This window comes from Coregonus clupeaformis, unplaced genomic scaffold (assembly GCF_020615455.1).
Source record: "Coregonus clupeaformis isolate EN_2021a unplaced genomic scaffold, ASM2061545v1 scaf0471, whole genome shotgun sequence".
In the NCBI taxonomy this organism is placed as follows: Eukaryota; Metazoa; Chordata; class Actinopteri; order Salmoniformes; family Salmonidae; genus Coregonus; species Coregonus clupeaformis.
The window spans coordinates 310,018-337,491 of record NW_025533926.1 but is presented as its reverse complement, the minus strand read 5'-3'; the positions used below and the strand labels follow the sequence as shown (position 1 = coordinate 337,491).

Sequence of the window (27,474 nt, the reverse complement as noted above, 5' to 3'; positions counted from 1 at the left end):
TCACTCCTGGCAAGATGGTCACGTACCGGCTGAGGTAGCACACTAGTGTTTCTTCAGTGACCCAGGGGTTGAACATGTGCACGGTTAGCACCCTCAGATTGTGCCTGCACAGGGACTCAACTTGAAAACTACTGAGGGTGGGTGCTGTCGCGTTCGTTCAGAAGAGCCCTCTCACCTCCTCCAGCCTGGTGATGGTGTAGAAAGACATCATAGAACTTCTCGGGTGTGTTTTGTTGCAGACAGTGCACATCATCTGCTGTCAGCCATAGAGGTCCAAAGATAACTTATTTTCCTAAACGAAATCTCTCCATCAAACATTATTTTCCAGTCCATTGAAAACGCAGTGTTCTTCAGTCCACCTGCTACCGACTGTGAAGTGGCAGATGACGACATCACTCCACCTTCAGGATCGCCTGGGTACTGCACTCGATCTTGATCTTAGCCAAAAGGCGAAAAGCTATATAGCAATGCTTTCAGCAGGAAGGGGCCGACACTTCAAATTCAACGATGGTTAAACCAAAATGAGCTCTGTAAATTTTCCGCCAAATAACAAAGATAATGCATTTAGAAAATGGTGGCATAGGTTGGGAGTTGATAAAAGTCTGGAATAACCATGTTTGACTGTTACAAAGTAACAAATTGGTAGGATATTCGCCCTCCAATCAGAAATGAGAGAAAGCGTTGTTAAATTAAAACCAGATTAACAGCTCAATTAGAATAATAATATATCAGGGGTGGGGGGGGGGAACAATTTGGAGATAATAATATTGCCATAACATTTGATCTAGTTTCAAATATCTCTGGTAGCATTGCTGCCACAACGGAACTGAAGCAATTGTCCACTTGGTGGCACCAGAGTTCCATCGACCTTTGCTTTTTCCAATCTGTCCTGTGTGGTACATCAAACTGCATTTGAATGTTGAACCACTTGACTTCAATACATAATCAATGCAAATAATGTGAACAATAAAAATAGCCTAAGTCTTTTTATTATTAAAATCTATAATTTAACAGATTCTCTGTGTTCGTATTCCATATTAACCACTCTCCATTTCTGATTTTCTGTGTTAGTATTACTTATTATCCTCTCAGGGTTTTGTTTATATTATGATAGCATCCAATAATACTGCATCAATCTCCCTTTGGTTCACTGGAACAAATGTTCATGAATAACTGAACGTTTGTCCTTTCTAAAGTCCAGTCCAGTGGCCTGCCTGTTGGTAATGCTGCAATGATGGATCGTATTCCATCTCGGTGGTTGGACTGAAGAGACACACTGACTGCACCCTGTCTGTCTGTACCCTGTCTGTCTGTCTGTCTGTCTGCACCCTGTCTGTCTGTCTGTCTGTCTGTCTGTCTGTCTGTCTGTCTGTCTGTACCCTGTCTTCCAGTACCCTGTCTGTGTCAGTCTGTACCCAGTCTGTCAGTCGGTACCCTCGGTCTTACTTCCATGTGAGGAAGGCTGTCAGTTCATCCCTTGCATGCGTTGAGTGAACCCATGCATAGCATGCAAAGACTGTGCACTGAACCAGGGGAAGGGTTCAAACCACCAGGACCACAAGCCTGTGTCTGACTGACCCCTGAACCTTGACCTGGTGACCTTGCTGCCTGACCAATAGGGAGACACACCAACCTTGGGTGCCGGAGATGTGGCGGTCTGCAATAGTACATCCAGGTCCATATGGAGCAGGTTAATAACCCCTGCTGGGGCCAAACACTGCCACACACACACACACAGGAAAGAGATAAGCACTGGGATTACTGGGATATGTTACTAGCAAGGTCTTGGAGATGACTGGCGAGGTGTTACTGGTTGTAATGGTTGCAGAGATATGGATAGGCAGGTGAAAAGGTAGGTGGAGGATGGATGAAGAGGGTGATGAGGGTGAGGAGAAAGGGGAGGATGGATGAAGAGGGTGATGGACTGACCAGAGAATGAGAGGAGGTGAGATCGTCAGAAAGGGGTGGCTGGAGTGATGGATGGATGGATGGGGAAAGAAAATAAAGAAAGGCAAGCAGAAAACAAGGGGGAGAGGAGGTTGGAGACCAGACCATCCCTAGGAAAACAAGGGGGAGAGGAGGTTGGAGACCAGACCATCCCTAGGAAAACAAGGGGGAGAGGAGGTTGGAGACCAGACCATCCCTAGGAAAACAAGGGGGAGAGGAGGTTGGAGACCAAACCATCCCTAGGCTAGAACCTATGAGCGCGTCTGAGTTGACACTGAGGGTATGATGTTAATGGAAGCCTGAGGGGACATTGTGGCGTGATGACATCATCTGACCTGCGGCTGTGACGGAGTGGTTGCCTGTGACGGCGCGGTTGTGTTAGTGTCGGGCACCAGGGCTTCGCCATCGAACGAGATGATGTCCTGTTGCGTGTCTGGGGCTGGAGTCAACGAAGGTCTGGGGCTGGGAGACAGGGCTGGAGTCAACGAAGGTCTGGGGCTGGGGGGCGGGCGTACAGGGGCGGGTCCAGGGGGCGCCGGCCTCGTCTGGAGGGTCCACGGATGTTTATACACACACATGCAACGGTAGTGAGGGAGACACAGCACACAGGTTAGTAAAACACACTAGCACACAAGTAATAGTAGGTTACCTGTTACCTAGGCTGGGATCCAATCCAAGGCGTGTTATGGAGCCGCGCTCTGGACAGCCGACAATGCGCCTTTTCAAGGCAATTTCCCTGACATTCGTGAAGATTGCATTTACGGTAAATGCTACGCATGTTGGCTCAAGCGTAAATTACCTTAAGAAATCAAGTGCAATGTGCTGCTCTATAACGCGCCATGGATTGGATCCCAGCCCTAGTCTGTAAGTGGTGTCTATGAGGGTTCCTTCTATGTTAGAAAAGCACATTTCTATCAAACCAATGGAGAGAAACTCTCCATTCAACATGCTCTGGGTTAGTTTCATCTATCGCTTTGAGAGTTTTCCTAAAGAGAATGTTAGTGACTGTGTGTGTACGCTCGCAATTGTACCCTCCTCTCATTTTTCCACCCTCTTGAATTCAACACCTTAAAAATACTCCTTAGGGACAGACCTTAAATAGACCCTAAACTCTAGATTTCTCACACACAAACACACGCTTCTGACTCACGCTGCTGAAAATGACACTCATTCATCAACAAGCAAACACACATATCCCCGTCACTCAAGACAAACACAGAGACAGTCTGACACGTTACACCCCCTGTATGAGGGGACCTTACCTTGGCTGCAGCGTCTGGGGTAACGCTGTGGTTGGCGGGGGCTGCCTCACTGGGAAAAAGAGAGAAAGGGAGAATTACTAACTGACTCCCGTGTCGTACCATGATGAAGATGCCCTGGTTGTGTTCAGCAGAGAGAGAATTACTAACTGACTCCCGTGTCATACCATGATGAAGATGCCCTGGTTGTGTTCAGCAGAGAGAGAATTACTAACTGACTCCCGTGTCATACCATGATGAAGATGCCCTGGTTGTGTTCAGCAGAGAGAGAATTACTAACTGACTCCCGTGTCGTACCATGATGAAGATGCCCTGGTTGTGTTCAGCAGAGAGAGAATTACTAACTGACTCCCGTGTCATACCATGATGACGATGCCCTGGTTGTGTTCAGTAGAGAGAGAACGTTTTACTGTATTTGTTTTTCTAGGAAGGGAGGAGGGGGAGAAAGTAGAAAATAAAGAGGGAAAGTATGAGAAAAGTAGAGGGGGAAGAGGAGGAGAGAGAAAGAGAGGGAGAGGGACAATGACCTCAGTTGTGTTCGAGCAACGTGCACGCTATTCACTAAGACGATAGTACAACGTGCACGCTATTCACTAAGACGATAGTACAACGTGCACGCTATTCACTAAGACGATAGTACAACGTGCACGCTATTCACTAAGACGATAGTACAACGTGCATGCTATTCACTAAGACGATAGTACAACGGGCACGCTATTCACTAAGACGATAGTACAACGTGCACGCTATTCACTAAGACGATAGTACAACGTGCACGCTATTCACTAAGACGATAGTACAACGTGCACGCTATTCACTAAGACGATAGTACAACGTGCACGCTATTCACTAAGACGATAGTACAACGGGCAAAGATGTAGCAGCTTATCAGTTTCAGTCATCCACGGTGGTGAAGGTCTGACTGTATCTGTTGGCGGCTGCCCCGATTCTTTTTTTTTTTGTTGCACACACTGTCCCCCTGTATCGCCATGGAAACACAGAACAGGGTCAACTGGTGTGCATGAGAGAGAACATTTTGAAACAGTGAAATGTGGAGGTACTACCATTGAACTTGTCCAATAAGAACACAGATGTTCGTTCATTTTGTTACGGTGTGCCCTACTGAACACAACCTAGGTGCATGTGTATAGTCAACGGACTGCACCATCCACCAAGACCTCAAGATGGCAGCAGGGAAGCTGAGATAGGTATATTCAATTGTCCATGTTGGGCCCCATTTTAGCACAGAGAATGAGCATAAACCAGACCATCCTTTATCATTATCATATAATGAGACCGTGCGTAGTACTCCGCAAGTACACAGCTCAGAGCAAAAACTATTAGGGGACTTTGCTGTTGCTGCGGCAAGCAACACCAGCTCACAACACATGGCTTCCTCAAACTGCTGTCACGCAAAGGACTGAAACACAGGCACACTCAGACAGAACTAGAGGAACACCCATGAATATCCAAGCACACAGCAGAACTCCATGCACTACTTAACAGATGCCAGTTCACTTGGACAAACTAAAGATCCGTACAGTGCATTTGGAAAGTATTCAGGCCCGTTGACTTTTTCCACATTTTGTTACGTTACAGCCTTATTGTAAAATTGATTAAATTGTTTTCCTCATCAATCTACACACAATACCCCATAAATAAAAAACAGAAATACCTTATTTACATAAGTATTCAGACCCTTCGCTATGAGACTCGAAATTGAGCTCAAGTGCATCCTGTTTCCATTGATCATCCTTGATGTTTCTACAACTTGATTGTAGTCCACCTGTGGTAAATTCAATTGATTGGACATGATTTGGAAAGGCACACACCTGTCTATATAAAAAGGTCCCACGGTTGACAGTGCATGTCAGAGCAAAAACCAAGCCATGAGGTCGAAGGAATTGTCCGTAGAGTTCCGAGACAGAATTGTATCGAGGCACAGATCTGGGGAAGGGTACCAAAACAGTTCTTCAGCATTGAAAGTCCAAGAACACAGTGGCCTCCATCATCCTTAAATGGAAGAAGTTTGGAACCACCAAGACTCTTCCTAGAGCTGGCCGCCCGGCCAAATTGAGCAATCGGGAGAAGGGCCTTGGTCAGGGAGGTGACCAAGAGCCCGATGGTCACTGACAGCTCCAGAGTTCCTCTGTGGAGATGGGAGAACCTTCCAGAAGGACAACCATCTCTGCAGCACTCCACCAATCAGGCCTTAATGGTAGTGGCCAGATGGAAGCAACTCCTCAGTAAAAAGGCACATAACAGCCCGCTTGGAGTTTGCCAAAAGGCACCTAAAGGACTCTCAGACCATGAGAAACAAGATTATCTGGTCTGACGAATAAGATTGAACTCTTTGGCCTGAATGCCAAGCGTCACGTCTGGAGGAAACCTGGCACCATCCCTACGGTGACGCATGGTGGTGGCAGCATCATGCTGTGGGGATGTTTTTCAGTGGCAGGGACTGTGAGACTAGTCAGGATCGAGGGAAAGATGAACGGAGCAAAGTACAGAGAGATCCTTGATGAAAACCTGCTCCAGAGTACTCAGGACCTCAGACTGGGACAAAGGACAACAACCCTAAGCACACAACCAAGACAACGCAGGAGTGGCTTCCGGACAAGTCTCTGAATGTCCTTGAGTGGCCCAGTCAGAGCCCGGACTTGAAGCTGATCGAACATCTCTGGAGAGACCTGAAAATAGCTTTCGCTTTGTCATTATGGGGTATTGTGTGTAGATTGAGGGGAAAAAACGATGTAATAATTATAGAATAAGGCTGTAACATAACAAAATGTGGAAAAAGTCAAGGGGTCTGAATACTTTCCGAATGCACTATATATATATATATATATATATATATCCCGTGTTGAGCCCCCTGATCCTTTATTCACACTCAGTATCTAACTGCACCATGCAGAGAGACTAGTGCTGAGCAAATAACCGAAATGACCAACTTCAGTTCAATTATTTGAATTCCATTTTGTTCGTTTTTTTTCTGTGAGTTCAACGCGCACATAGCACTGCAGTTTCTCTAGAGATAAATCAGATCATGCCGAACTGTGAGATGTAGTAGGGAGTTGTAGTTTCCAACAAGCCATTTATAAACCAGATCATGCTGAACTGTGAGATGTAGTAGGGAGTTGTAGTTTCCAACAAGCCATTTATAAACCAGATCATGCTGAACTGTGAGATGTAGTAGGGAGTTGTAGTTTCCAACAAGCCATTTATAAACCAGATCATGCTGAACTGTGAGATGTAGTAGGGAGTTGTAGTTTCCAACAAGCCATTTATAAACCAGATCATGCTGAACAGTGAGATGTAGTAGGTAGTTGTAGTTTCCAACAAGCCCTTTATTCTCAGTTAGTATCTAACTTCACAATGCATAAAGACACACACAGGCACATATAAAACTGTCACACTGGTCACTCCGTCAGGTCCATTACCTCTTATTGGGTCCAGGCTTCCAGTCTTTACCTGCCTTTCTGTAATGGGGTGTGGGGTAATTTACTCTACAGTAGTCTATATTCAGCCAGTCATTTCACTTCCTCAGTAGAATGTGTATGCATTGCATTGGACCTCATTTCTCTAGAATTACCATAAAGTTCTTAAAAAGGTGCACCATACAGCTGTACACATGTTCACAGAGGTATATCTTACAGGTACCTACTGTATAACAGTGGGGCAAAGTGGACAGGTACGCAATAGTGAACACTAGCATATGTACAGTACTCCACTGGTATTCATAACACATTTGTAATATGTCAAAGTCTCACTTACTTGGCCAGCCTCTGCTCATCCAGTTTGGTCATGACATCATTCAGGTCCTGGTTCAGCTGCAAACGGAACGATTGGAGGAAGTCAATCAATCAATCTAGACATGCATTATCAAATCAGTCCCATGTACTGACGGTAAGTACCCACAGCTCTCCCTCTCACCTTTCCCATGTCTTTGTGGAACCTCTGCTGATATCCAGCCATACTCTGGAATGTGTTAACATAGAAGCCAACACGACTAGAGAGGGATCGAATAGAGATAGAGGGAGAATGTGTTAACATGGTGGCTGGCAACACTGTGTGTGTGTGTGTGTGTGTGTGTGTGTGTGTGTGTAAGAGACAGAGTGATAACAACAGTGGTTGTAAGTGTCTCTTCAGAAAAATAAAAGGGAATGAGATTGTGTCAGCCTGGTAGTGAGAGGGTTGGACAAGTGTCACCTGTTCCACAGCTGTGGAAGCTCATCCTGCAGATCTACGTTGATCTCCTCAAATACTTTCTGAGCTCTCCCCAACTCCTCCTCTGCCTGTACATACACGTTAACACATCCACAGAGGTTGAACAATAAATCCATGTTTGTTAGTATATGTTACTCAAAAGAAAGCACATTATCTACAATCAAACTAAAGAATGACATGGAATTCAGACAGAATGTTAGGGCATGGTGGCATAGAACGTAGGAATTAGGAATTAGAACTCAGAATGGGTGAATGACAAGTGAGTGACAGCGGAAGGCACAGCGGGGTCAGGGCGGAGCGTGACAGGGGCGAGAGGGTGAGTTGGTTAGACATCAGTCACCTGGTTTCTGGTCAGGTTAGTTTGAGCTATTTGATGAGCAGACAGAATCCCCTGGGCCCAACCTGGGGCAGCCTTCTCCACAAGAGACATCGGCTAGCCATGCAGATGGACGGACAGAGAGAAAGGGAGAGAAAGAGAGAGAGAGAGAAGCAAGACAAATACTTTAAATAGTTTGACAGGCAGGTTAGCATTCAGACAGGCCGGTTAGCATACAGGCAGATTAGCATTCAGACAGGCAGGTTAGCATTCAGACAGGCAGGTTAGCATACAGGTAGATTAGCATTCAGACAGGCAGATTAGCATTCACAGGCGGATTAGCCTAAACACTTGATTGACAGTTTTGAAATAGGGCAAGAGTATTTCCATAAAGTGCATTAACTCATACCCAATCAAACACACGAAAAACAGTTTAATTAGACTTATTTTTGCAGTAGGTTGATTGGTTGCTTATTTCAACTGGTATAGCCTAAGCCCACAGGAGAATGTGACATGCATAGCAACATGTGCCTCCCCAAAATTGCAATGCAGAATGTTGCTTGGTGACATCATAATGTGGGTATTTGCGTTAGCTTTGTTAAGGCCTTTACATAGTCATCACTCATATGCCTGAGTTCTAGAGCCGACCTGAACTGAACTGTGCTGGCCTGGATATTTTCTATTTACATTGTTCTGTTCTTTCCAAGAAGGTTCCAGAAATGATGGTCCTCTGTAGTTGGTAGAGCATGGCGCTTGCAACGCCAGGATAGTGAGTTTGATTCCCGGGACCACCCGTACGTAAAATGTAGGCATGCATGAGTATGTTACTTTGGATAAAAGTGTCTGCTAAATGGCATCATATAATTATATTAAATGATGGCGGATGCATAACCAGGCCTTCCCAGTACAGCTGGCTTGGCTTGGCTCAGTAGTGTGATACAGTAATGTACCCAGGAAACGATGCAGCGGGCAGCCATCTTACCTTGGCGATCTTGGCCTGGTCCTGCTTCTTGCCCTTCTGTAGGGAGCCAAAGTGATGCCTCGCACTGTCGTAGTCGGTCATCTTCCTGTCCCGCTTAGCGATGCGTGCCTGGTCAGAGACACCAAATAAACACACCCACAGAGTCACTGATGGATAGAAGGCTGCAGCTTCTTGACAACCAAATCAAATCAATAAATCCATCAAATGTATTTATTGATGCATTCTCTCGCTAACTGGTCAGGGAATTGAGCTGTTTCAGGGCTCTATCCAATCAGGATCGCTGAAGCGTTACAGATTGCGCGCTAGAAATGTAAAGATGATTTCCTATTGAGCAGACATGTGCAGCGTTTACGATGAATGCAGTCTCCGCTAACGCGGGAACATTGCCTTTATATTTTAATCACGCTGTAACGCTGAACTTCCACGATACGGATTGAATAGAGCCCTCAGTACCAGGATGTGTAGTCTGTTCTGTTAGAGCCCTCAGTACCAGGATGTGTAGTCTGTTCTGTTAGAGCCCTCAGTACCAGGATGTGTAGTCTGTTCTGTTTGTTACTGTTGTGTGTGTGAAAAATCTATCAAAATGTTATTATAAAAACGTTTTTATTTATTTATATTGCACTTATTATGGAGCTTCATTTTTCACAAAAGGGCCAAAACACACCCACACTGAGCACCTGACTGCAGTGACACACACCTTAATGTCGGGGAACTGGGCCAGATAGGTATCCATGGCGATCATGGAATTGTCCATAATCTTGTCGTGGTAATCTGACCACAGGATGTCTGTCTCCTGTAATACAGACAGCAGAGTCAAACCACAACAACACACACACACACACACACCATACACACACACACACACACACACACACACACACTAACCCAAATAACAGCTCCACTAACGGTGCAGTTTAATAGCTAGTCTGAAACTACAGTGCTATTTCTTCTAGCTATAGTGTAGGTTACAGCTATTCCCACTAGTCCTCATTCATCACCAGTCTACACAGTCATGAATGAGCCGTCCTTTACCTCCATGCAATAGTCCATCTCCTTCTCTATCATCTCCTTCACAGACAGAAGGAGGGAGGGAAAGAGACATGCAGTGAGAGGAGAGAGAGAGAGAGAGGAGTATGTGTTGTAGGGAGAAGAAGTGAATGTGACAGTGATGAAATAGGAGGAAACTAGAGTCTTGTATTCAAACTATCAATAGAATTGATCTCAAGGTTTCATGTTATTTTCTGCATCTTCAATTATACATTTCATTCAACCTCTGAAGTGTTGTACACCTCTTTCACAGAGGAACAGGTAGTCTTTCATCCTGAATTCACAAAGATCAGACACACACCCACACCAACCGTGCTAGTCTCTCTCACCTCTGCGATGGCGTCCACCTCCTCCTTGCCAAACCACTCTGGCTCGTACATATCCGCCAGACAGTCCTGCAGACGCTTGGACGCATCATGCATGGCTGAGGATCACAGGGACAGACAGACAGGCAGGCAGACAGACAGGCAAAAAGGTCAAAAACTGAAATGGAACTGGGCCGGAAGTGGTTTGTGTATTAATGTGTGTGTACACTACAACTATGTCGCTCCCAAAATAAACAAGATAGAAACTGACAGATATGACTGTAATACCTAATAATAAAGATACAGGACAGCTGCACACCACACAGTCGTAGTGTACAAACAGATCAAACACACTCACAGACGGACATGCTTCTTACTTTTAACTGCTGCCAGGTAGGCCCTCAAGTCTTTTTGCAGTTTGGTGCCCTCGGCCTGAAAAATACAACAATGGGTTGGACTGGGATTGTGATCATGGTGCCATTTTCACACTACTGAACCAAACTGAGCCAAGTTGTACCGTGCTGCCCTGGTTACACATCCACCATAGTTACTGGAATCATGCTGGAAAGGATAATGGGAAAATAAAATATCCTAACCAGCCAAGTATGGTTCAGGTCAGTCATGGGTCTGTGTGTGTGTGTCTGTGTGTGTGCGCGCATGTGTAGGTTGGGATGGGAGGGAACATTGGACAACAACAGTGGGTTCACCATCTCAATGAGAGGGGGAGGAGAAAAGGTTGGAAGAGGCAGGACTCTCACCATCTGCTTGTTGAAGTTAGCCACGCCCTCCTCGAACGCTGTGTCCCTGGTCTCATCAGCTTTACCCAGCTTCTGAAGGACCTGACAGAAAGACAAAACATCCCTGGGTGAATACATGAGCTGGGAGAGCACAGGACCTGGGAGAGCACAGTAAATAATAATACACAGTAATACTTTACATACCACTGCCAAGTATAATGCTTCCTAATATTATATATCTTGTTATAAGCAAGTATGAGCCTTTACAATGTCTTGTTGTAAGGCTTGTAATACGGTATGTATCTCTGTGTTTAAAGCACATTTTCAACCGACTCAAAATGGTCGTTGTGTAGTTTAACCGTAGACCGGTTCATCATGAGATGAGACATTTTAAGGGGGTGGTACATGCTTATGGAAAGTTTAACAATGCATCACAATGTGTTACACAAATTAGTTCAGACACACACACATCGCGTTACATGGGTTAATTTGAGATTTTTCCCAGGTGATTTGGTTTGAAAACTCTAAAAACCCAGATCTGAGCAAGCTGAGCTTAATTGATCTGAACAATGTCACACACATGCTTGGGCAACCAAGAGGAGACAGAGGAGAGGGAAAGATGGAGGGACATGAGGGTAGTGAGAAGGAGAACAAGAAACAGAATGAGTGAATGAGTGAATGTCTGACAGAACAGAGGTGAGAGAAAGGGAGAGAGAGAGAAACAGAGACAGAGAAAGACATACAGACAGACAGAGACATAGAGACAGACAGTGACAGAGAGAGAGACAGACATTTAGACCCAACCAAATCATGAGAAAACTAAAATATAATAATTACTGAACACATTGGAAAGAATTAACAAAAAAACAGAGCAAACTAGAATGCTATTTGGCCCTAAACAGAGAGTACAGTTGTGGTCAAAAGTTGAGAATGACACAAGTATTGGTCTTCACAAAGTTCGCTGCTTCAGTGTTATGAGATATTTTTGTCAGATGTTACTATGGTATACTGAAGTATAATTACAAGCATTCCATAAGTGTCAAAGGCTTTTATTGACAATTACATTAAGTTTATGCAAAGAGTCAATATTTGCAGTGTTGACCCTTCTTTTTCAAGACCTCTGCAATCTGCCCTGGCATGCTGTCAATTAACTTCTAGGCCACATCCTGACTGATGGCAGCCCATTCTTGCATAATCAATGCTTGGAGTTTGTCAGAATTTGTGGGTTTTTGTTTGTCCACCCACCTCTTGAGGATCAACCACAAGTTCTCAATGGAATTAAGGTCTGGGGAGTTTCCTGGCCATGGACCCAAAATGTAGATGTTTTGTTCCCCGAGCCACTTAGTTATCACTTTTGCCTTATGGCAAGGTGCTCCATCATGCTGGAAAAGGCATTGTTCATCACCAAACTGTTCTTAGATGGTTGGGAGAAGTTGCTCTTGGAGGAGGTGTTGGTACCATTCTTTATTCATGGCTGTGTTCTTAGGCAAAATTGTGAGTGAGCCCACTCCCTTGCCTGAGAAGCAACCCCACACATGAATGGTCTCAGGATGCTTTACTGTTGGCATGACACAGGACTGATGGTAGTGCTCACCTTGTCTTATCCGGACAAGCTTTTTTCCGGATGCCCCAAACAATTGGAAAGGGGATTCATCAGAGAAAATGACTTTACCTCAGTCCTCAGCAGTCCAATCCCTGTACCTTTTGCAGAATATCAGTCTGTCCCTGATGTTTTTCCTGGAGAGAAGTGGCTTCTTTGCTGCCCTTCTTGACACCAGGCCATCCTCCAAAAGTATTCGCCTCACTGTGCATGCAGATGCACTCACACCTGCATGCTGCCATTTAGGAGACGGTCCTGGCACTTGCTGGACTTTCTTGGGCGCCCTGACGCCTTCACAACAATTGAACCTCTCTCCTTGAAGTTCTTGATCCGATAAATGGTTGATTTAGGTGCAATCTTACTATCAGCAATATCCTTGCCTGTGAAGCCCTTTTTGTGCAAAGCAATGATGACGGCACGTGTTTCCTTGCAGGTAACCATGGTTAACAGAGGAAGAACAATGATTTCAAGCACCGCCCTCCTTTTGAAGCTTCCAGTCTGTTATTCTAACTCAATCAGCATGACAGAGTGATCTCCAGCCTTGTCCTCGTCAACACTCTCACCTGTGTTAACGAGAGAATCACTGACATGATGGCAGCTGGTCCTTTTGTGGCAGGGCTGAAATGCAGTGGAAATGTTTTTTAGGGATTAAGTTAATTTTCATGGCAAAGAGGGACTTTGCAATTAATTGCAATTCATCTGATCACTCTTCATGACATTCTGGAGTGTATGCAAATTGCCATCATCAAAACTGAGGCAGCAGACTTTGTGAAAATTAGTATTTGTGTCATTCTCAAAACTTTTGACCACGACTGTACACAGTGGCATAATACCTGACCACTGTGACTGACCCACATTTAAGGAAAGCTTTGACTATGTACAGACTCAGTGAGCATAGCCTTGCTATTGAGAAAGGTCGCCGTAGGCAGACCTGGCTCTCAAGAGAAGACAGGCTATGTGCACACCGCCCACAAAATGAGGTGGAAACTGAGCTGCACTTCCTAACCTCCTGTCAAATGTATGACCTTAGAGACACATATTTCCCTCAGATTACACAGACCCACAAAGAATTAGAAAACAAACACAATTTTGATAAACTCCCATATCTATTGGGTGAAATACCACAGTGTGCCATCACAGAAGCAAGATTTGTGACCTGTTGCCACAAGAAAAAGGCAACCAGTGAAGAACAAACCATTGTAAATACAACCCATATTTATGTTGATTTATTTTCCCATTTGTACATCATTATAAGACTGTATATAGACATAATGACATTTAAACATCTTTATTCTTTTGAAGTGTGTAATGTTTACTGTACATTTTTTTATTGTTTATTTCACTATGGTTTATGATCTATTTCACTTGCTTTGGCAATAAAGCCCTTAAATTGAAATACAGAGTGAGAGAAAGAGAGAGAGAGACCCTGGTCTCAATGGCGACGCCCTGCTTAAAAATGTATAATAAAACATTATTATCAGTCTACTGACCTACAAACATTAATGATATCTTTCCAATTGATTTGGAAGAACGATATATAACTGGTAATACACTTGGCTATTTTTATACAGGCTGTCAAAGCCATGTGTCTCCGCTGTCTCTGGCAGAGACCAGCTGACAAGCACACCAAAGGCTCTGTGTGTCCATCTCCTAGTTCAACATGGGGAACTTTGAAGTGTTAACCTGTTCAACTCTGACTTCTAAACGACACAAAATATTGTATACTACCCTCATAAAGCACATTTAGGTTTCAAAACAGGGCTTGTGCAACGTAATTGTTCGTCTCACAGGAAAACATTTTTGGGGAGGGGGTTACTGTAGTCTAGTTCACATTGGCAGTTTGAAGTTACTCAAATCCTATTTTTTTGCATATCTGATTTGAATCTTAGTTTTCCTGCAGTCTGAACAGCCAAAACCCACATGGAATCGGATATTTCAAGCCACATTTCAAACCACTTTTTAAACCAACTTCGTATGTGGTTTGAATTCAGCTACAAATCAGATTTCTGGCCATGCGTGTTGTGTCTTGAACGGTGAAAATCAGATTTATTTGCCCTCAAGTGGTTTTTAGATTTATTTGGCATATCTTGTTGCTTGCTCGCTACTCTGTTGACAGTTTGACAAGAACATTACGTGGTAGCTAACTAGCAGACAAATTAGTGAATGTGCTAGAAAGCTAAACAGCTAGCTAGTTGACTGCTGTGGCTAGTCAAAAAGGACTCGTTTTGAAAGTTGGTTCATCGTATCCTTTGAGGTTTTAAAAGGGTTCTTAGACTATGACTTTGAACATTCACAGCAACTGGGAAACGTCCATGGCAGGCATTGTTGTCACCTTAGTTTGCTACATAACTTCTGGGTGATAGGAAGCACGAGCACCACCACCAAATCAGCCTACATCACACCCATTCGTTACTATGACAACTAGCATAGCCATGTCAGCAAATGACTGCTGTCTGAACACACACAAATCTGATTTGGTCACTTGCCGTTTGGACAGTCAGTATTCCAAAACGGATTAGAAAAACTGATTTCAGTGTCTTCTGTTCAGGGTCAGTTTCCCAAACCCAGATTGAGCCTAGTCCTGGACTAAAAAGCATTCAAGGGAAAATCTCCATTGAAAGTGTTTTTAAGCCCAGGAGTCTGGGGAAACTGAAAACATAAGTTTCACTTCTGTATTCTTTAACATTATAACCTCTGACTCATTAAAACAATAGAAAACAAAAAACTGCAGATGTCAGCTTTTAGAAGAGCTTTCATCATTAAAAGAAGGAAGAGGGGGGGAAGAGGAGAAGAATAGGAAAATAAGCCTTACATTGAAGCGAAAAGGAGGGAGCGATAGGGCAATGAAGAGCTTAGGAGGGAGCGATAAGGCAATGAAGAGCTTAGGAGGGAGCGATAGGGCAATGAAGAGCTTAGGAGGGAGCGATAGGGCAATGAAGAGCTTAGGAGGGAGCGATAGGGCAATGAAGAGCTTAGGAGGGAGCGATAGGGCAATGAAGAGCTTATGAGAGAGCGATAGGGCAATGAAGAGCTTAGGAGAGAGCGATAGGGCAATGAAGGGCTTAGGAGGGAGCGATAGGGCAATGAAGGCTTATGAGGGAGCGATAGGGCAATGAAGAGCTTATGACTAGGGGAGATGGATGTACAACTGTAGAGGTTAGAGGGCAGCGAAAGGAAATAGAGGAAAAGATGCAAGGTAAAGGAAGAGAGAGAGAGAGAGAGAGAGAGAGAAAGTCCCCTCATCCAGCTGGACCTGGGGCTGAGCTCACAAACCTGTTCTACTAACACACGGAATAAAGCCTCAGGACCAGAACATCCAATCAATCAGAAGAAACCAAATTACAGTCAAAACAAAACTACATTACCTATTGGGAAACACAAGCACAAAGCAAAATGCAGTGCTATATGGGCCTAAATCGACAGTACACCATGGCTAACTATTTGACCATGGTTACTGATCAAAACCTTAGAAAAACCTTGACAAAGAACAGGCTCAGTGAGCACAGCCTTGCCACTGAGGAGGGTAGACAGGAAAACCTGGCTCCCTGTAGAGCAGTGGTCACCAACCATTCCTAGTCAATCACCAAACATTTCTGTAAAAAACCCAACGATAAAGCCTTGCGTCCTATTTTTTGTATTAGTTTCGTGCTGTTGACGGTAGGTGCACTTCATTCAGCAGCCCTAGCGCCTGGAAGGCAAAGTGTTCCCATTTTTAACCATTTCATGTGTCTGAAGGTAGAACTCCGCCTACCCGGCAGGCCCAGAGAGCAAATCAAGTGCACCTATAGGCCTACCGCTGGCTGGCCAATCAGATAGCTCAGATCATTGTGTCTGCACAGTTTCCTTGTGCCTAGACTGAAAAAAAGAAGCCTTGAATGCTCAAAGTTGATAATGTGAGATTTCAAAACTTTTAAAACCATGACTAGCGAGAGACTCAACGAATACAGCAAAGAGCTGCTGTTTTTATGAGTAAATTCATGTTTAAGTTGTTATTCAAGACTGTCAAGACTTTGTTCAACATGTTTATAAGCCATAAAATGCGCGTTTCAATAAGCTTGCATTGTTATTATTTGCGGCTTGTCTTTTTTAATAAATCAAGGAATATTTCACTTTCTCTGGCCGTAGGAGTAATATGAATTGGTGCATGAGGCATTGTGTTTCCACCACTTCCGAATTCGCCAGACGAAGTTCCGCCCCCATTCATTTTCAACGGGAGCACGCGGAGCACTGCGCAGTGGATTGTGGGAAGGTGAGCGGTGCGAACCCTGCTAGAGGAGCGATAGAAAAAGTGAAGCTCTGCTCTACTTTATGCAAATTGCACGTGGCCACCGCTGCCGTTGACCAATCAGGTGAGGAGCAGATGTTTGCTTGAAAGTCTTCCCTTCATGAAACATAGTTCTGCCTGTCATTATTTCCGGGCAAGCACAACCAAAATAAGATGGAGGAAAGCCAATCATCGCTGATAACCTAAGAGCCAATTTATTCTTGATCCGAAAATGTGGTCGGAGGCGAGGCGCTGTATGGATGGTGTGACGCAATTGCGGTGCCTCCGGAAGGCACGCAGAGGCCAAATTGAGCTCGGTACCGCATCGGCGTGCGCCTCTCAAATTTTGTAACAACGCGGAGGCCACCATATAGCTCCACATTGACATGATTGGTTGACGGTAGGTGGGGGTGGGAGGTCCTATATAAACACAAACTGACTTCCTTCCAATTTGTAAGTCGCTCTGGATAAGAGCGTCTGCTAAATGACGTAAATGTAAATGTTGACAACTTCTCTGCACTGCTCGGCGAAACGCAAGAAGTATAAATGCCCAGACTTCTGCAGAGGCCGTATCACCGTAAATGCTGCACGGCCAATGCAGACGTTGGATTTCCTATGTAATATGCTACCAATTGGATTATGGCATCTTAACATTATGAGTATAGTGTAGTATAGTTTATGGCGCTTTCATTATACTGGTGTCATGGCATTGATGATTATAGCTCACTTCCTGTAAAATACATAGGCCTACATAGACATGAATGGGTACTTTGGGTAAAGGAAATTGTGGCTTTGACTTCCAAACATTGTTGTGCAAATCTCTCTTTACCCACCAACATCTCTGCAATCCTCCTCCATGCCATTGACCTTCTGATTTTGTCGCTGTATTCTAAAATCATTCTCAGAAAATAAACGAGGTAGAATTACAACGCTCCCCACGCCACACTATTTTCCTTTTTGACTTTTTTAATGAGCCTACAAATTGTCAGCGCCTTATTTTCATGTACAGTACCTAGAATAAGATGGACAAAGGGGGCGTTGTTGGGGCTGTGTTTCTGGACCTAAGGAAGGCTTTTGATACTGTTAACCATGAGATTCTCATCACAAAATTGTCCAAGTTCAACTTTTCCCCCGATGCCTTGAGATGGATGAAATCATACATTGAAGGCAGAACTCAGTGTGTCAGAGTGAGCAATGAGCTGTCGCCCACTCTTAGCTATGATGTGGGTGTGCCCCAAGGGTCAATACTGGGGCCCCTCCTGTTCAGCCTGTACATTAATGATCTGCCTTCTGTCTGTACTGGGTCTGAAGTTCAAATGTATGCAGATGATACAGTGATATATGTGCATGCAAAGAGCAAACAACAAGCTGCACAAGAACTCACTACTGTAATGGTCCAGGTTACAAAGTGGCTCAGTGACTCGTGTTTGCATCTCAATGTGAAAAAAACTGTTTGCATGTTCTTCACAAAGGGGGCAACAGATGCTACTGAGCCAGAAGTCTATGTGTCAGGGGAGAAGCTCCAGGGGGTATCTGATTTTAAGTACCTTGGCATCATACTTGATTCCAACCTCTCTTTTAAAAAGCATGTGAAAAAGGTAATTCAAATAACCAAATTCAACCTAGCTAATTTCCGATTTATACGAAATTGTTTGACTACAGAGGTAGCAAAACTGTACTTCAAATCTATGATACTCCCCCACTTAACATACTGCTTGACTAGTTGGGCCCAAGCTTGCTGTACAACAGTAAGACCTATTCAGTCTGTCTACAAACAGGCTCTCAAAGTGCTTGATAGGAAGCCCAATAGCCATCACCACTGTCACATCCTTAGAAAGCATGAGCTCCTGAGTTGGGAAAATCTTGTGCAATACACCAATGCATGTCTTGTATTCAAGATCCTAAATGGCTTGGCTCCCCCTCCACTCAGTATTTTTGTTAAACAGAAAACCCAAACATATGGCAGCAGATCCACAAGGTCTGCCATGAGAGGTGACTGTAGTTCCCCTAAGGAAAAGCACCTTTAGTAAATCCGCTTTTTCTGTGAGAGCTTCCCATGTCTGGAATACACTGCCATCAGACACACATAACTGCACCACATATCACACTTTCACAAAATGCTTGAAGACATGGCTAAAGGTCAATCAGATTTGTGAACATGGTCCCTAGCTGTGTGTTGCCGCTTTCCATGTCTGTTGTCTGTAACTTGTGAGGTGTGGAAACACTTTGTTGCTTTTATGAATTTTGTCTTGCTGCTTTTTGTTCTATGTTGCTCGGTCTGTATGCTACGTCTTGTTTGTCCTATGTTGCTATGTCTGTATGCTATGTCTTGTTCTATGTTGTTATTGTCTATATTGTAATTGTTTTTAATAACCTGCCCAGGGACTGCGGTTGAAAATTAGCCGGCTGGCTAAAACCGGCACTTTTACTGAAACGTTGATTAATGTGCACTGTCCCTGTAAAAATAAACTCAAACTCAAACTCAATACAAGGGTTGGAATTGAACTAAACAATTTCATGTCAGAAAAATAATGTAGAAATTCTGGTTTATGGTTAGCCTCATATACATGATCTACTGGTATCATTTTAAATTGAGAACATATAGCTAGCTCATCAATATGTAAATGATGTGTTAGTTTAGCTATTCTCTGCTTCAGATGTATAATGACAAGGGGCACAGTGATTGCACATGCTCATTAGGCTAGTAATGACATCATTCTATAGGCTTCTGGCTGCATTGGTGATGCATGACATTATGATAAGCTGCAAAATGGGTTGACATGGCTGATATCCTGAGACAGAATGACAATAAAATAAAACCGATAGGAGAGCTCACAACTAGACAACATTTTACATATTTAGTCATTTAGCAGACGCTCTTATCTTACTGGCCCCCCGTGAGAATCGAACCCACAACCCTGGCGTTGCAAGCGCCATGCTCTACCAACTGAGCTACAGGAGGCCCTAACAAAAAGGTAATGTTAATTTGAGAAAGCAACACAGACAAATTAGACACAGATCCCCTTCACACCTTTTTATTGCAGAATTGTGATCTGTGATGAATAAACATTGACACTAGTTAATCTTGAATCTGGTGTGTTAGTGCTGGGCTGGAACAGAATCCTGCACACCCAGCATTCCTCCAGCAGAAGGATTGGCCTGCTACAGTTGTAATAAGTTTGTAGCCTACATCGTGTGTGACCTTCAACTGTAGTGTCGTATACAACATTTGCTAACATAAGTCCAAGCAGCTCATTAGCCTACACACAGTGGCCTGCTGTAGTTTACTTACTCCCTTGAATAAGTTCACGCCTACGCCCACGAAGCGGCCAATCTTTTGGCGCAAAGAGTTGTCAAGCGGAGGCAGCGCTTCTGGTCGAAACGTACCATAATGCAACATAAGTTTCGCCATCAGCTGGAAGACTGTGTCCCCTTTTCTCAGCGGAGGGAGGGAGAGAGGAGGGACGGTGAGTCAGGTGAGAGGCAGCCTCACCGCTGCTCCCTCCCTCCCCTCAGACTGACCAGATGCAGGCCATCACATCAGTCCAGTAAAATAAAAAGCAAATTATTACGCTCACTCAGCTGTGACTCACAAGTAATACAACAAATGACCTATTACCAGTGTGCTCAAATACCTACATTTAAAAAATATAATTTCTAAATGGTGTGAGAAGAACAACATTGTCAGGGCAATTCAAGCGTAGCCAATATGCAGTGATAATGTATTGGGCCTATAGCCTCCTGCACAAACCTCATTGCTACAGAACTGTTTTTAATTGGTTAATGTTGCATAGGCTTGTGTTTTTTAAGTCATGTTTTTCTTTTTTTTTGAGTGAGACATCTTGGCTTGTATTTTGACTCAGAAAGTGATCTTGACTCAGAAAAGGTTGGTGACCACTGCTGTCCAGGAAAGGCTGTGCAACCACTGCACCACAGCAGAACTCGAGACAAAGCTGCAATATAAAAGAATTAGAGTTACACTTCCCTAAATTTGAAACTCTTATTCAAGGTTTCAAAGACCTCTCTGATGAGAATAGGCTACCCGTCCTGTTTTAATTATGTTAATATTGTAAATGAATCACTTAAGTTCCAAAGTATGCTTTGGCAACATGTACATTGTTACATCATGCCAATAAAGCAATTTGAATTGAATTGAGAGAGAGAGAGAGAGAGAGAGAGAGAGACACAGCTGATAATATAACACTTGAAATGTCTTTATCTTTTTGAAACCTTTTTGAGTGCAGTATTTACTGTTCAATTCTAATAGTTTTTGTTGATGTTTTGCATTCTTACTTTTGTTTACCTGCTTTGGCAAGATAAACATGTTTCCCATGAGAATAAACCCCTTTGAATTTGAAAGAGAGAGAGAGACAGAGAGAGCGAGAGCGAGAGAGAGGAGTGACATTGTTGTGGACCTGAGAGAGCTTCAGAGCGAGCTCTTTGGCTCGTCATTGTGTCAACAGAAGATGTTGCCAAGGTCACCAGCTAATCTGGTCAGTTGACTCCTCCCACCACACGGCTATAACTAACCCCGGCCACCTGGCTGCCTAATCCTAGCCCAGGACTGGCCTGGCCCACACGGGACCAGGGGACTTCCCTTCACCTACACCACTAGGATGATCACCACTTCCTGGACATCACAGTTATGGACCAGGTTCCATTTCACTCTCTAGCCTCTTGCAGTAGAGCCTGGTTGTGTCCAGTAGGCACAAAACAGGAAAAATTAAAAACGTTTTGAAACATCAAGGTACTATCTGAACTTGTCCAATAGGAAACACTTGTTGCGTTTTTGCTACAGTGTGCCCTACTGAACACTACCCCTACCCTGACACTTTGGCTTTATCACTGAAGAAGACTGGGACAGTGTCGACAGATCTGAAAAGACTGGGTAGGTATAATCAATCACTGTGTGTCAATGCCGTTGCCTGGTTCTCCAAAAGGCTATGTTGTAGCCTCCGCCATTTTGATTTAGCCTGTCCAATCCTCTCAGATCTGTGAACAACAAAGGAGTAGGGGGCAACAACGCAGGTGCCAGAAAATTAAAAGGACCCAGGCTAAGGCCAGAGACAGTGTCACTTCCTGATGGCACCGGGCTTTCCTCTAGTCTAGGACACAATAAGCAACAGTGTCACTTCCTGATGGCACAGGGCTTTCCTTTAGTCTAGGACACCATAAGCAACAGTGCCACTTCCTGCACCACAGAATGAATGACAGTGGTGCTTCTTACAGTGAGAAACAGCCTTGTGGAATGGTTTACTGTGGTGTCTACTGTAGTGGTACAGACAGACGTCTTATCTTCTGCGACTGAGATTAGCCTGAACCAATACCATCAACACAACCAGATAACTACCAAATGGTTTGTTTGACCTCAGGGATTCTGTGATACCTTTATACAGCCCAGATACAGCATCATCATCCCCCATCATTAGCCCATGAAAACTACTGTAAAGTTGTCCCCTTGGCCCACTGCTATGCTCTCTAACACCATGCCTCTGAGGTCAGAAGTTACAGCCTTCTGGTGGAATGTCTAATGGGTGGGTGCGGCGGGTGGGGGGGCAGGAAGGGGCACTCAGAAACTCTATACATGACCCGCACCATAAGGAGGACTTGAGCCTTAAAGGGGTAGTTCACTTTTTTTTTTTTGCCTGCACCGCTGATATAATCAATTTCCACTAGAACTGCTGCAATCTCCAAATGCTAAAAACATGCAAAACATTTTTTTATAGTTAGGGTGTCTAGGTATGTTGAAAATAATGTAAAATAAAAAAGTGAACAATCCCTTTAAAGCAAGGCAAGGCCAGCAGCAGTCTGAGAAAGGGAGGGAGGAGAGAGGAGAAGAAGAAGAAGTCAGGGGGAGGGAGGAGAGAGGAGAGTAGGAGGCGGGGGGGTGTACAGTAGTAGACTGCCAAGGACTTGGAAGAACTCCGGCGGTGATTAAACACCCCAGGCATGTGGCCTTACTGTAAGCTGTACAGATCATGAGTCCCCGGGAGTACATTTCAGGAGTACATTTTGTCACAGACTCTCAGCTCGTAGCTGTCGTGAGTTCGGGTGTCATTCAACATTGTGAGCGAGTCACTACTTCTGTCGTCAGAAGTTACATACATTAAGAGGATGGGGAAGTCCCGAGGGCTATTCTTATCCCTTCTAGACTGTCTGCAGCACCTGCTGTGGCAAAGTTGAAACTAAAAGGTCCTAAAGCAATGGTATTACTATTTCCAGTGATATTCTCCCTCCCGACAACACCTCAAGTACTGACCAGCACATTCTTCTCGCCACGTTTCAACCAAGCATCCTGAGGTGATGTTCTGACTAACAGAAGATCAACAAGAAAGTAATTTATCCTTGCTGTGGACTAATTTGACCAAGCCTGAATCAGGTTATGAACCAAGCACTCCAAGAGTCATCCAAAGTCACTTGTCTGCACGCCGTTCCATAATACGTAAGGTTGAACTCTATAGCCTCTATATCTGTCCGTGTGGTATTCACAACAGGAGTTGTTGACAGGCCAAACTGTATAGAATGTATTACTGTACCTGTCCTGAATCAATCAGTTCACGTCACTGACCGAAGGTTGACCTTTTAGTCCCTAGGTCAGTGTGTAACAGCCCCCCCCCACAGGCTCCATTAGGCCCCTCTCTGGGTCTTAAGAGCGATTTACCAGGAGCCAAACAGGTTTACTGTGAGAGATTTACCAGGAGCCAAACAGGTTGAGAGAGAGAGAGAGAGAGCGAGAGAGAGCGAGAGAGAGCGAGAGAGAGCGAGAGCGAGAGCGAGAGCGAGAGAGAGAGCGAGAGAGTGACTGTGTGTGATATCTTTTTCTGTGTGTTCCGTTACTTACACCCCCCCAGCTCTAATAAATCACACTCCTTACCCAGTAGAGAGGAATCCATGGAGAGGGAATCTCCGCTCCAGTGCCAGACAGACACACACACACACACACACACACACACACACACACACACACACAAGGCTCCATTAGGCCCCTCTCTGGGTCTTAACAGAGAGATTTAGCAGGAGCCAAACAGGTTTACTGTGTGTGTGTGTGCTGCAGAAGTGTATGGTGTGTGTAAAGATGTGTTCCGTTCTGTCTGCTCTACTAGGGGTTGACAGAGGCCTGAGCCATGCCACCTGCTGCCGCTGACCGGTGTTCAATTTCAACCCCCAAAATACCCCCTCAGGCCTGACTGGGATGCTAGTGCCAACCACCACCCACCAACACTCCCCCAAAAAACTCACACACACACACACACACACAAGGGTATTAGACAGAAGATGGAGGCCTTGTGGGCTATTGCTATTCATAGATACCCCCCAGTCCAGCAGAGAGGTATTCTGGGCATAGACAGGTGTGCAGGCGGAGCTGGGGTGGAAGGAGGGAGGGGGGCAGGCTTTGAGCCTCAGGGACAGGAGGGTGGGGTCTGGTCTCTGGAGGTCTGGGAGGTTTTGTCACCACGTGAATAGCATAGGGTCATAACTGGGGTGGCAGAGGTGCAGAGGTCAGTGTATTCGAGGTGCGGGGGGGGGGTTGGACTTCTGAACGAGACAGGGGCGGCTGTCAGGTTTCAAAAGAGCACCACAACCACTAGCACACCCCCATGACCAATCAGACGCATCCGGATTCCCCAGGATAAATTCTCCCATCATGCTTTACTGCATGGTTCATCATTGGGCTGCTCATTCTGTCTGCCCTCAGAGGGCACAGGCTGGCATGACATCACTATGACAACCACGATGGGCACCCAGTGACAGCGTCCTCTAGATTCCTCCGCTCCGTCTACTGGTGAAACTCTAGGTCAGTCACTAGGGAGGGGTTAGCCAATAGCTAGCCAGTCTAACAAGAGACAAAACTACAAAGTGGAATCTAAATGTGACCACCACCCACCAGCCTCCAGCCATGCAGACAGAGTTACTGGTCAGAGAAGACAGCTGGTGGCAGGGTGAGGGGGTGAGGGGGTGAAGGGGGTGAGGTCGCAAGATGAAGAGAGAAGGAGGGTGAGTTAGGGGCCAGCAGAAACTCTCCTCCACCTGGCTTGGGGTCTATAGGGAAGAGGAGACACTGACCTTCCCGTCTCAAAGCAATCCGACTGTTGATGGGTGGTATATCACTCTGTTGCATATCACTCAGGAAATGTGTCTGTGATGAAGCTTCCAGATTCACAAGGAAGGGTGACTATAGTTACAGCATAGTTAGAACTGCAGCATTCTGTCATAACCAGTGAGAGCTGTACAGCTGTGTTGGAGTTAATGCAGGGTGAGGGACATTTCTGGCTTTCTCACTCCAATAGCCGAGTGATGGATGAGATTGAAAGTATGTTAACACAGGAATAGGGGCTATGTTGTTGATGAAGGTGAGTGAGACGGTGATGAGGATGGTGACAGAAACAGAAGCGGAGGAACGTTTTTCAGATGAGGGTGACAAGGAAGCTACTCAAATGTTGCTTCCCCTCTTGAGAAGCATCAACTCAGACCGAGCTCATTCCAGGAGAACTCAATCCCTATAATAAAACTCCTTGAACTTTTTTGTTTACGGTTCAAGTTATTGATTTCACTCAGGCATTAATTTAATCTCCTGAAATAGCTCTACTGCTCACTTGGGGATGACGGTTAATGCCAGAAGACTCCAGGTCAAAGGTCAAACCAGGAAGGTTGGCAAGCACTATCGCTCTCAAACTCAAACACACACACACATACACATGTCTGTATACACACTCAGACGGACAAACACACACACACACTGAAGAAAGGCTAAGTGTGACTTGGCAGTCTTTTTCCAGATAATTCTGTGGCTATCGCTCCCCCTCTCCCATGTCCCACCTCCTCATCCTAGGGGCCAAGCATATATCCATAGGCTGTCCCTCCAAGCCAAATAGACAGGAGTGGGTGTACCATTCCCTATAATGAAGACATGACAAGAAGTGACCATGTGGCTTTTGTAGACAAGCCTGTACTACATCGGAAACCGAGGTGTCCCACTGTGGTAAACTAGAGCTGAAGAGAAGACAAGGAGGCTGGGTCTGTCTCCGTGGTTTATTTTCCCCTTGCAGTTGACTGAGCTTCCTGTTGTATGCCTGAGTCTGGTGTTGTTATGGTCGTTAATGCCCTAGGGCTTAGGCAAAGAGTCAATCGACTAGACAACATTTCCTGCCTGCTTCACTTGGGAGAAATTAGGCCTTAGAAAGCGGAAAAGTCTCGTTGAAATTTTATTCTGACACTATCATATAATTACTCATATAACTAATAATCGTGCTCACAATTTCAAAGTTCACTTAGTGAGGACATTTCCAGGATTAGACAAGTAAAAGTTTACAAACAAGAGTGGGCTCAAATAAAACAGCAATTGTAGCAGTAGCCTACACCTTGCTGCTAGCGCAAGATAGCTAGTCTACATTGTAACATCCTACTGTAACAGTGTACAATGTAACAAAGTAATTATTTGGACAGAACAAAGACAGCCGATTAGAACAAGCATGTGTGGCTGCAATTTAATTTGTCAGCGCCTTCGGCTCTTCCTGCAATAACCCAACCCCCTGCTGCCTGTCAAAACTAACGGGTTGGATTCACAAATGAGACCGAGAACGCAAATAGAAATAGCGGAGCGGGTTTGACATTTAGATGGAAAGCTGGGTGTATAACTGGACAGCCACAGTACCCAGTTGAATGCACTCTGTGCGGTTTCAATGGAAAAACCCGTAATGTAAAAGTGGGTAACAGTTCAGTCTCAGTCTACCTGCTTACCTTTTCTTGCGCTCTGCTAAGTCTTTTCTGCATGTTGGTGGCCAGTTTCCCAGTGTTGATCCCTTTCCCCGTTTTTCCCTGCTCCTCAGCCATTTTACCGTTCTTTACTGCTCCGAATCCCCAATAAACAGATATGCGATGTAAACTGGTGTGGGGAAAGTAAGGGACAGAACTTGTCGAACAGGAGGGAGGGTATGGGCGAACTGCGAGGGACTCCCCAGGATTCGGCGCTGGGTAAAAACCCTCTTGAGAACGGTGTGGATAGCGCGTATTTGTAATCCGGACGACTGCTTCTTAAAGGTGCAACACGTAATCTAATCAACTCAGGTAGTTGAAAAACATAGACCCACGTGTAAAAACAAAGAAAAAAGTCTAACTTTTTCGCAATTGACGCTCCAAGAAGCGAGTTCAGCAGCAAAGATCCGAAAATCGCACCTCTTGCTCGTCCGTCAATTGATGAGCCTTTGGCTCGTTATGGAGCGATTAAGTTTCCCCTCTGCTCGTCCATCCTCTTAAAGGTACAGTTAACACTGTTATTATTAGCCGACTTGCCAAATGTTATGGCTGCAACTGGTGTGTGGGAGTTGCTGCTGCGAATATACTTCTCCTTTATAATTTAATTGAATCATATGAAGTATTTTTTAACAGTCTACCATCTATGACTTAAAACAGTTATATAATCTGAGAGAAAGTAGGCAATATGTAGGCTACATTTTGTTACATGTCATTGTGGCCACAAAATGTCATCCCTATCATAAATTTGTATTCTGCATCTTGGTTTGAATGGGATCACCAATGCAGTGTAGTTAAATGGAGATCATAGAAGCTTAGTATCACGTGGAATTCTCAATCACTGTCGTGCAGTATCATTGTCTGGCAGTAGATGGCAGTAAGAGACAGCTGTGCCAAGACTTAAGAAACAACAACGTTAAAGGCTTTATGACGCCTTCATATAACTTTTATGGCTTCAGCCTTTAAAGTTGTTGTTTGGGTCCATATCTACAGCAAAGATAGTTACAAAGTTGGGATTTAAAATAGACAACAAAACCAGG

The 27,474-nt window shown here is 44.6% G+C and overlaps 1 protein-coding gene across 5 annotated transcripts; it reads right to left on the bottom strand.

The window, feature by feature from the left end:
* Positions 1 to 1,426: 1,426 nt before the first annotated feature.
* Positions 1,427 to 26,936, bottom strand: LOC121558982 (myc box-dependent-interacting protein 1). Of its 5 annotated transcripts, XM_045215550.1 has the most exons (15): positions 26,423 to 26,935; positions 10,842 to 10,922; positions 10,461 to 10,515; positions 10,108 to 10,202; positions 9,764 to 9,799; positions 9,429 to 9,524; positions 8,732 to 8,839; positions 7,774 to 7,866; positions 7,416 to 7,501; positions 7,140 to 7,215; positions 6,981 to 7,036; positions 6,647 to 6,685; positions 3,210 to 3,258; positions 2,283 to 2,492; positions 1,429 to 1,717 (listed from the first exon to the last, which is right to left on the bottom strand). In XM_045215550.1, exons 1-15 carry the CDS (start codon positions 26,513 to 26,515, stop codon positions 1,466 to 1,468), a joined length of 1,425 nt encoding a protein of 474 aa, XP_045071485.1. In that variant the 5' UTR covers positions 26,516 to 26,935; the 3' UTR covers positions 1,429 to 1,465. The 5 variants fall into 5 exon arrangements, with proteins under 5 accessions (XP_045071487.1, XP_045071485.1, XP_045071486.1 ...); XM_045215552.1 differs by lacking the exon at positions 6,647 to 6,685 and having other exon boundaries at positions 1,427 to 1,717; positions 26,423 to 26,936; XM_045215551.1 differs by lacking the exon at positions 9,764 to 9,799 and having other exon boundaries at positions 1,431 to 1,717; positions 26,423 to 26,932.
* Positions 26,937 to 27,474: the final 538 nt, after the last annotated feature.

Excerpts from the sequence above, each read along its gene's own strand:
- LOC121558982 (XM_045215550.1), bottom strand. The coding sequence starts at position 26,515 with ATGGCTGAGGAGCAGGGAAAAACGGGGAAAGGGATCAACACTGGGAAA. Across the intron at positions 10,516-10,841 it reads CTAACTTCAACAAGCAGATG|GCCGAGGGCACCAAACTGCA; the intron begins GTGAGAGTCCTG and ends TGTATTTTTCAG. Across the intron at positions 7,502-7,773 it reads CTAACCTGACCAGAAACCAG|GCAGAGGAGGAGTTGGGGAG; the intron begins GTGACTGATGTC and ends GTGTATGTACAG.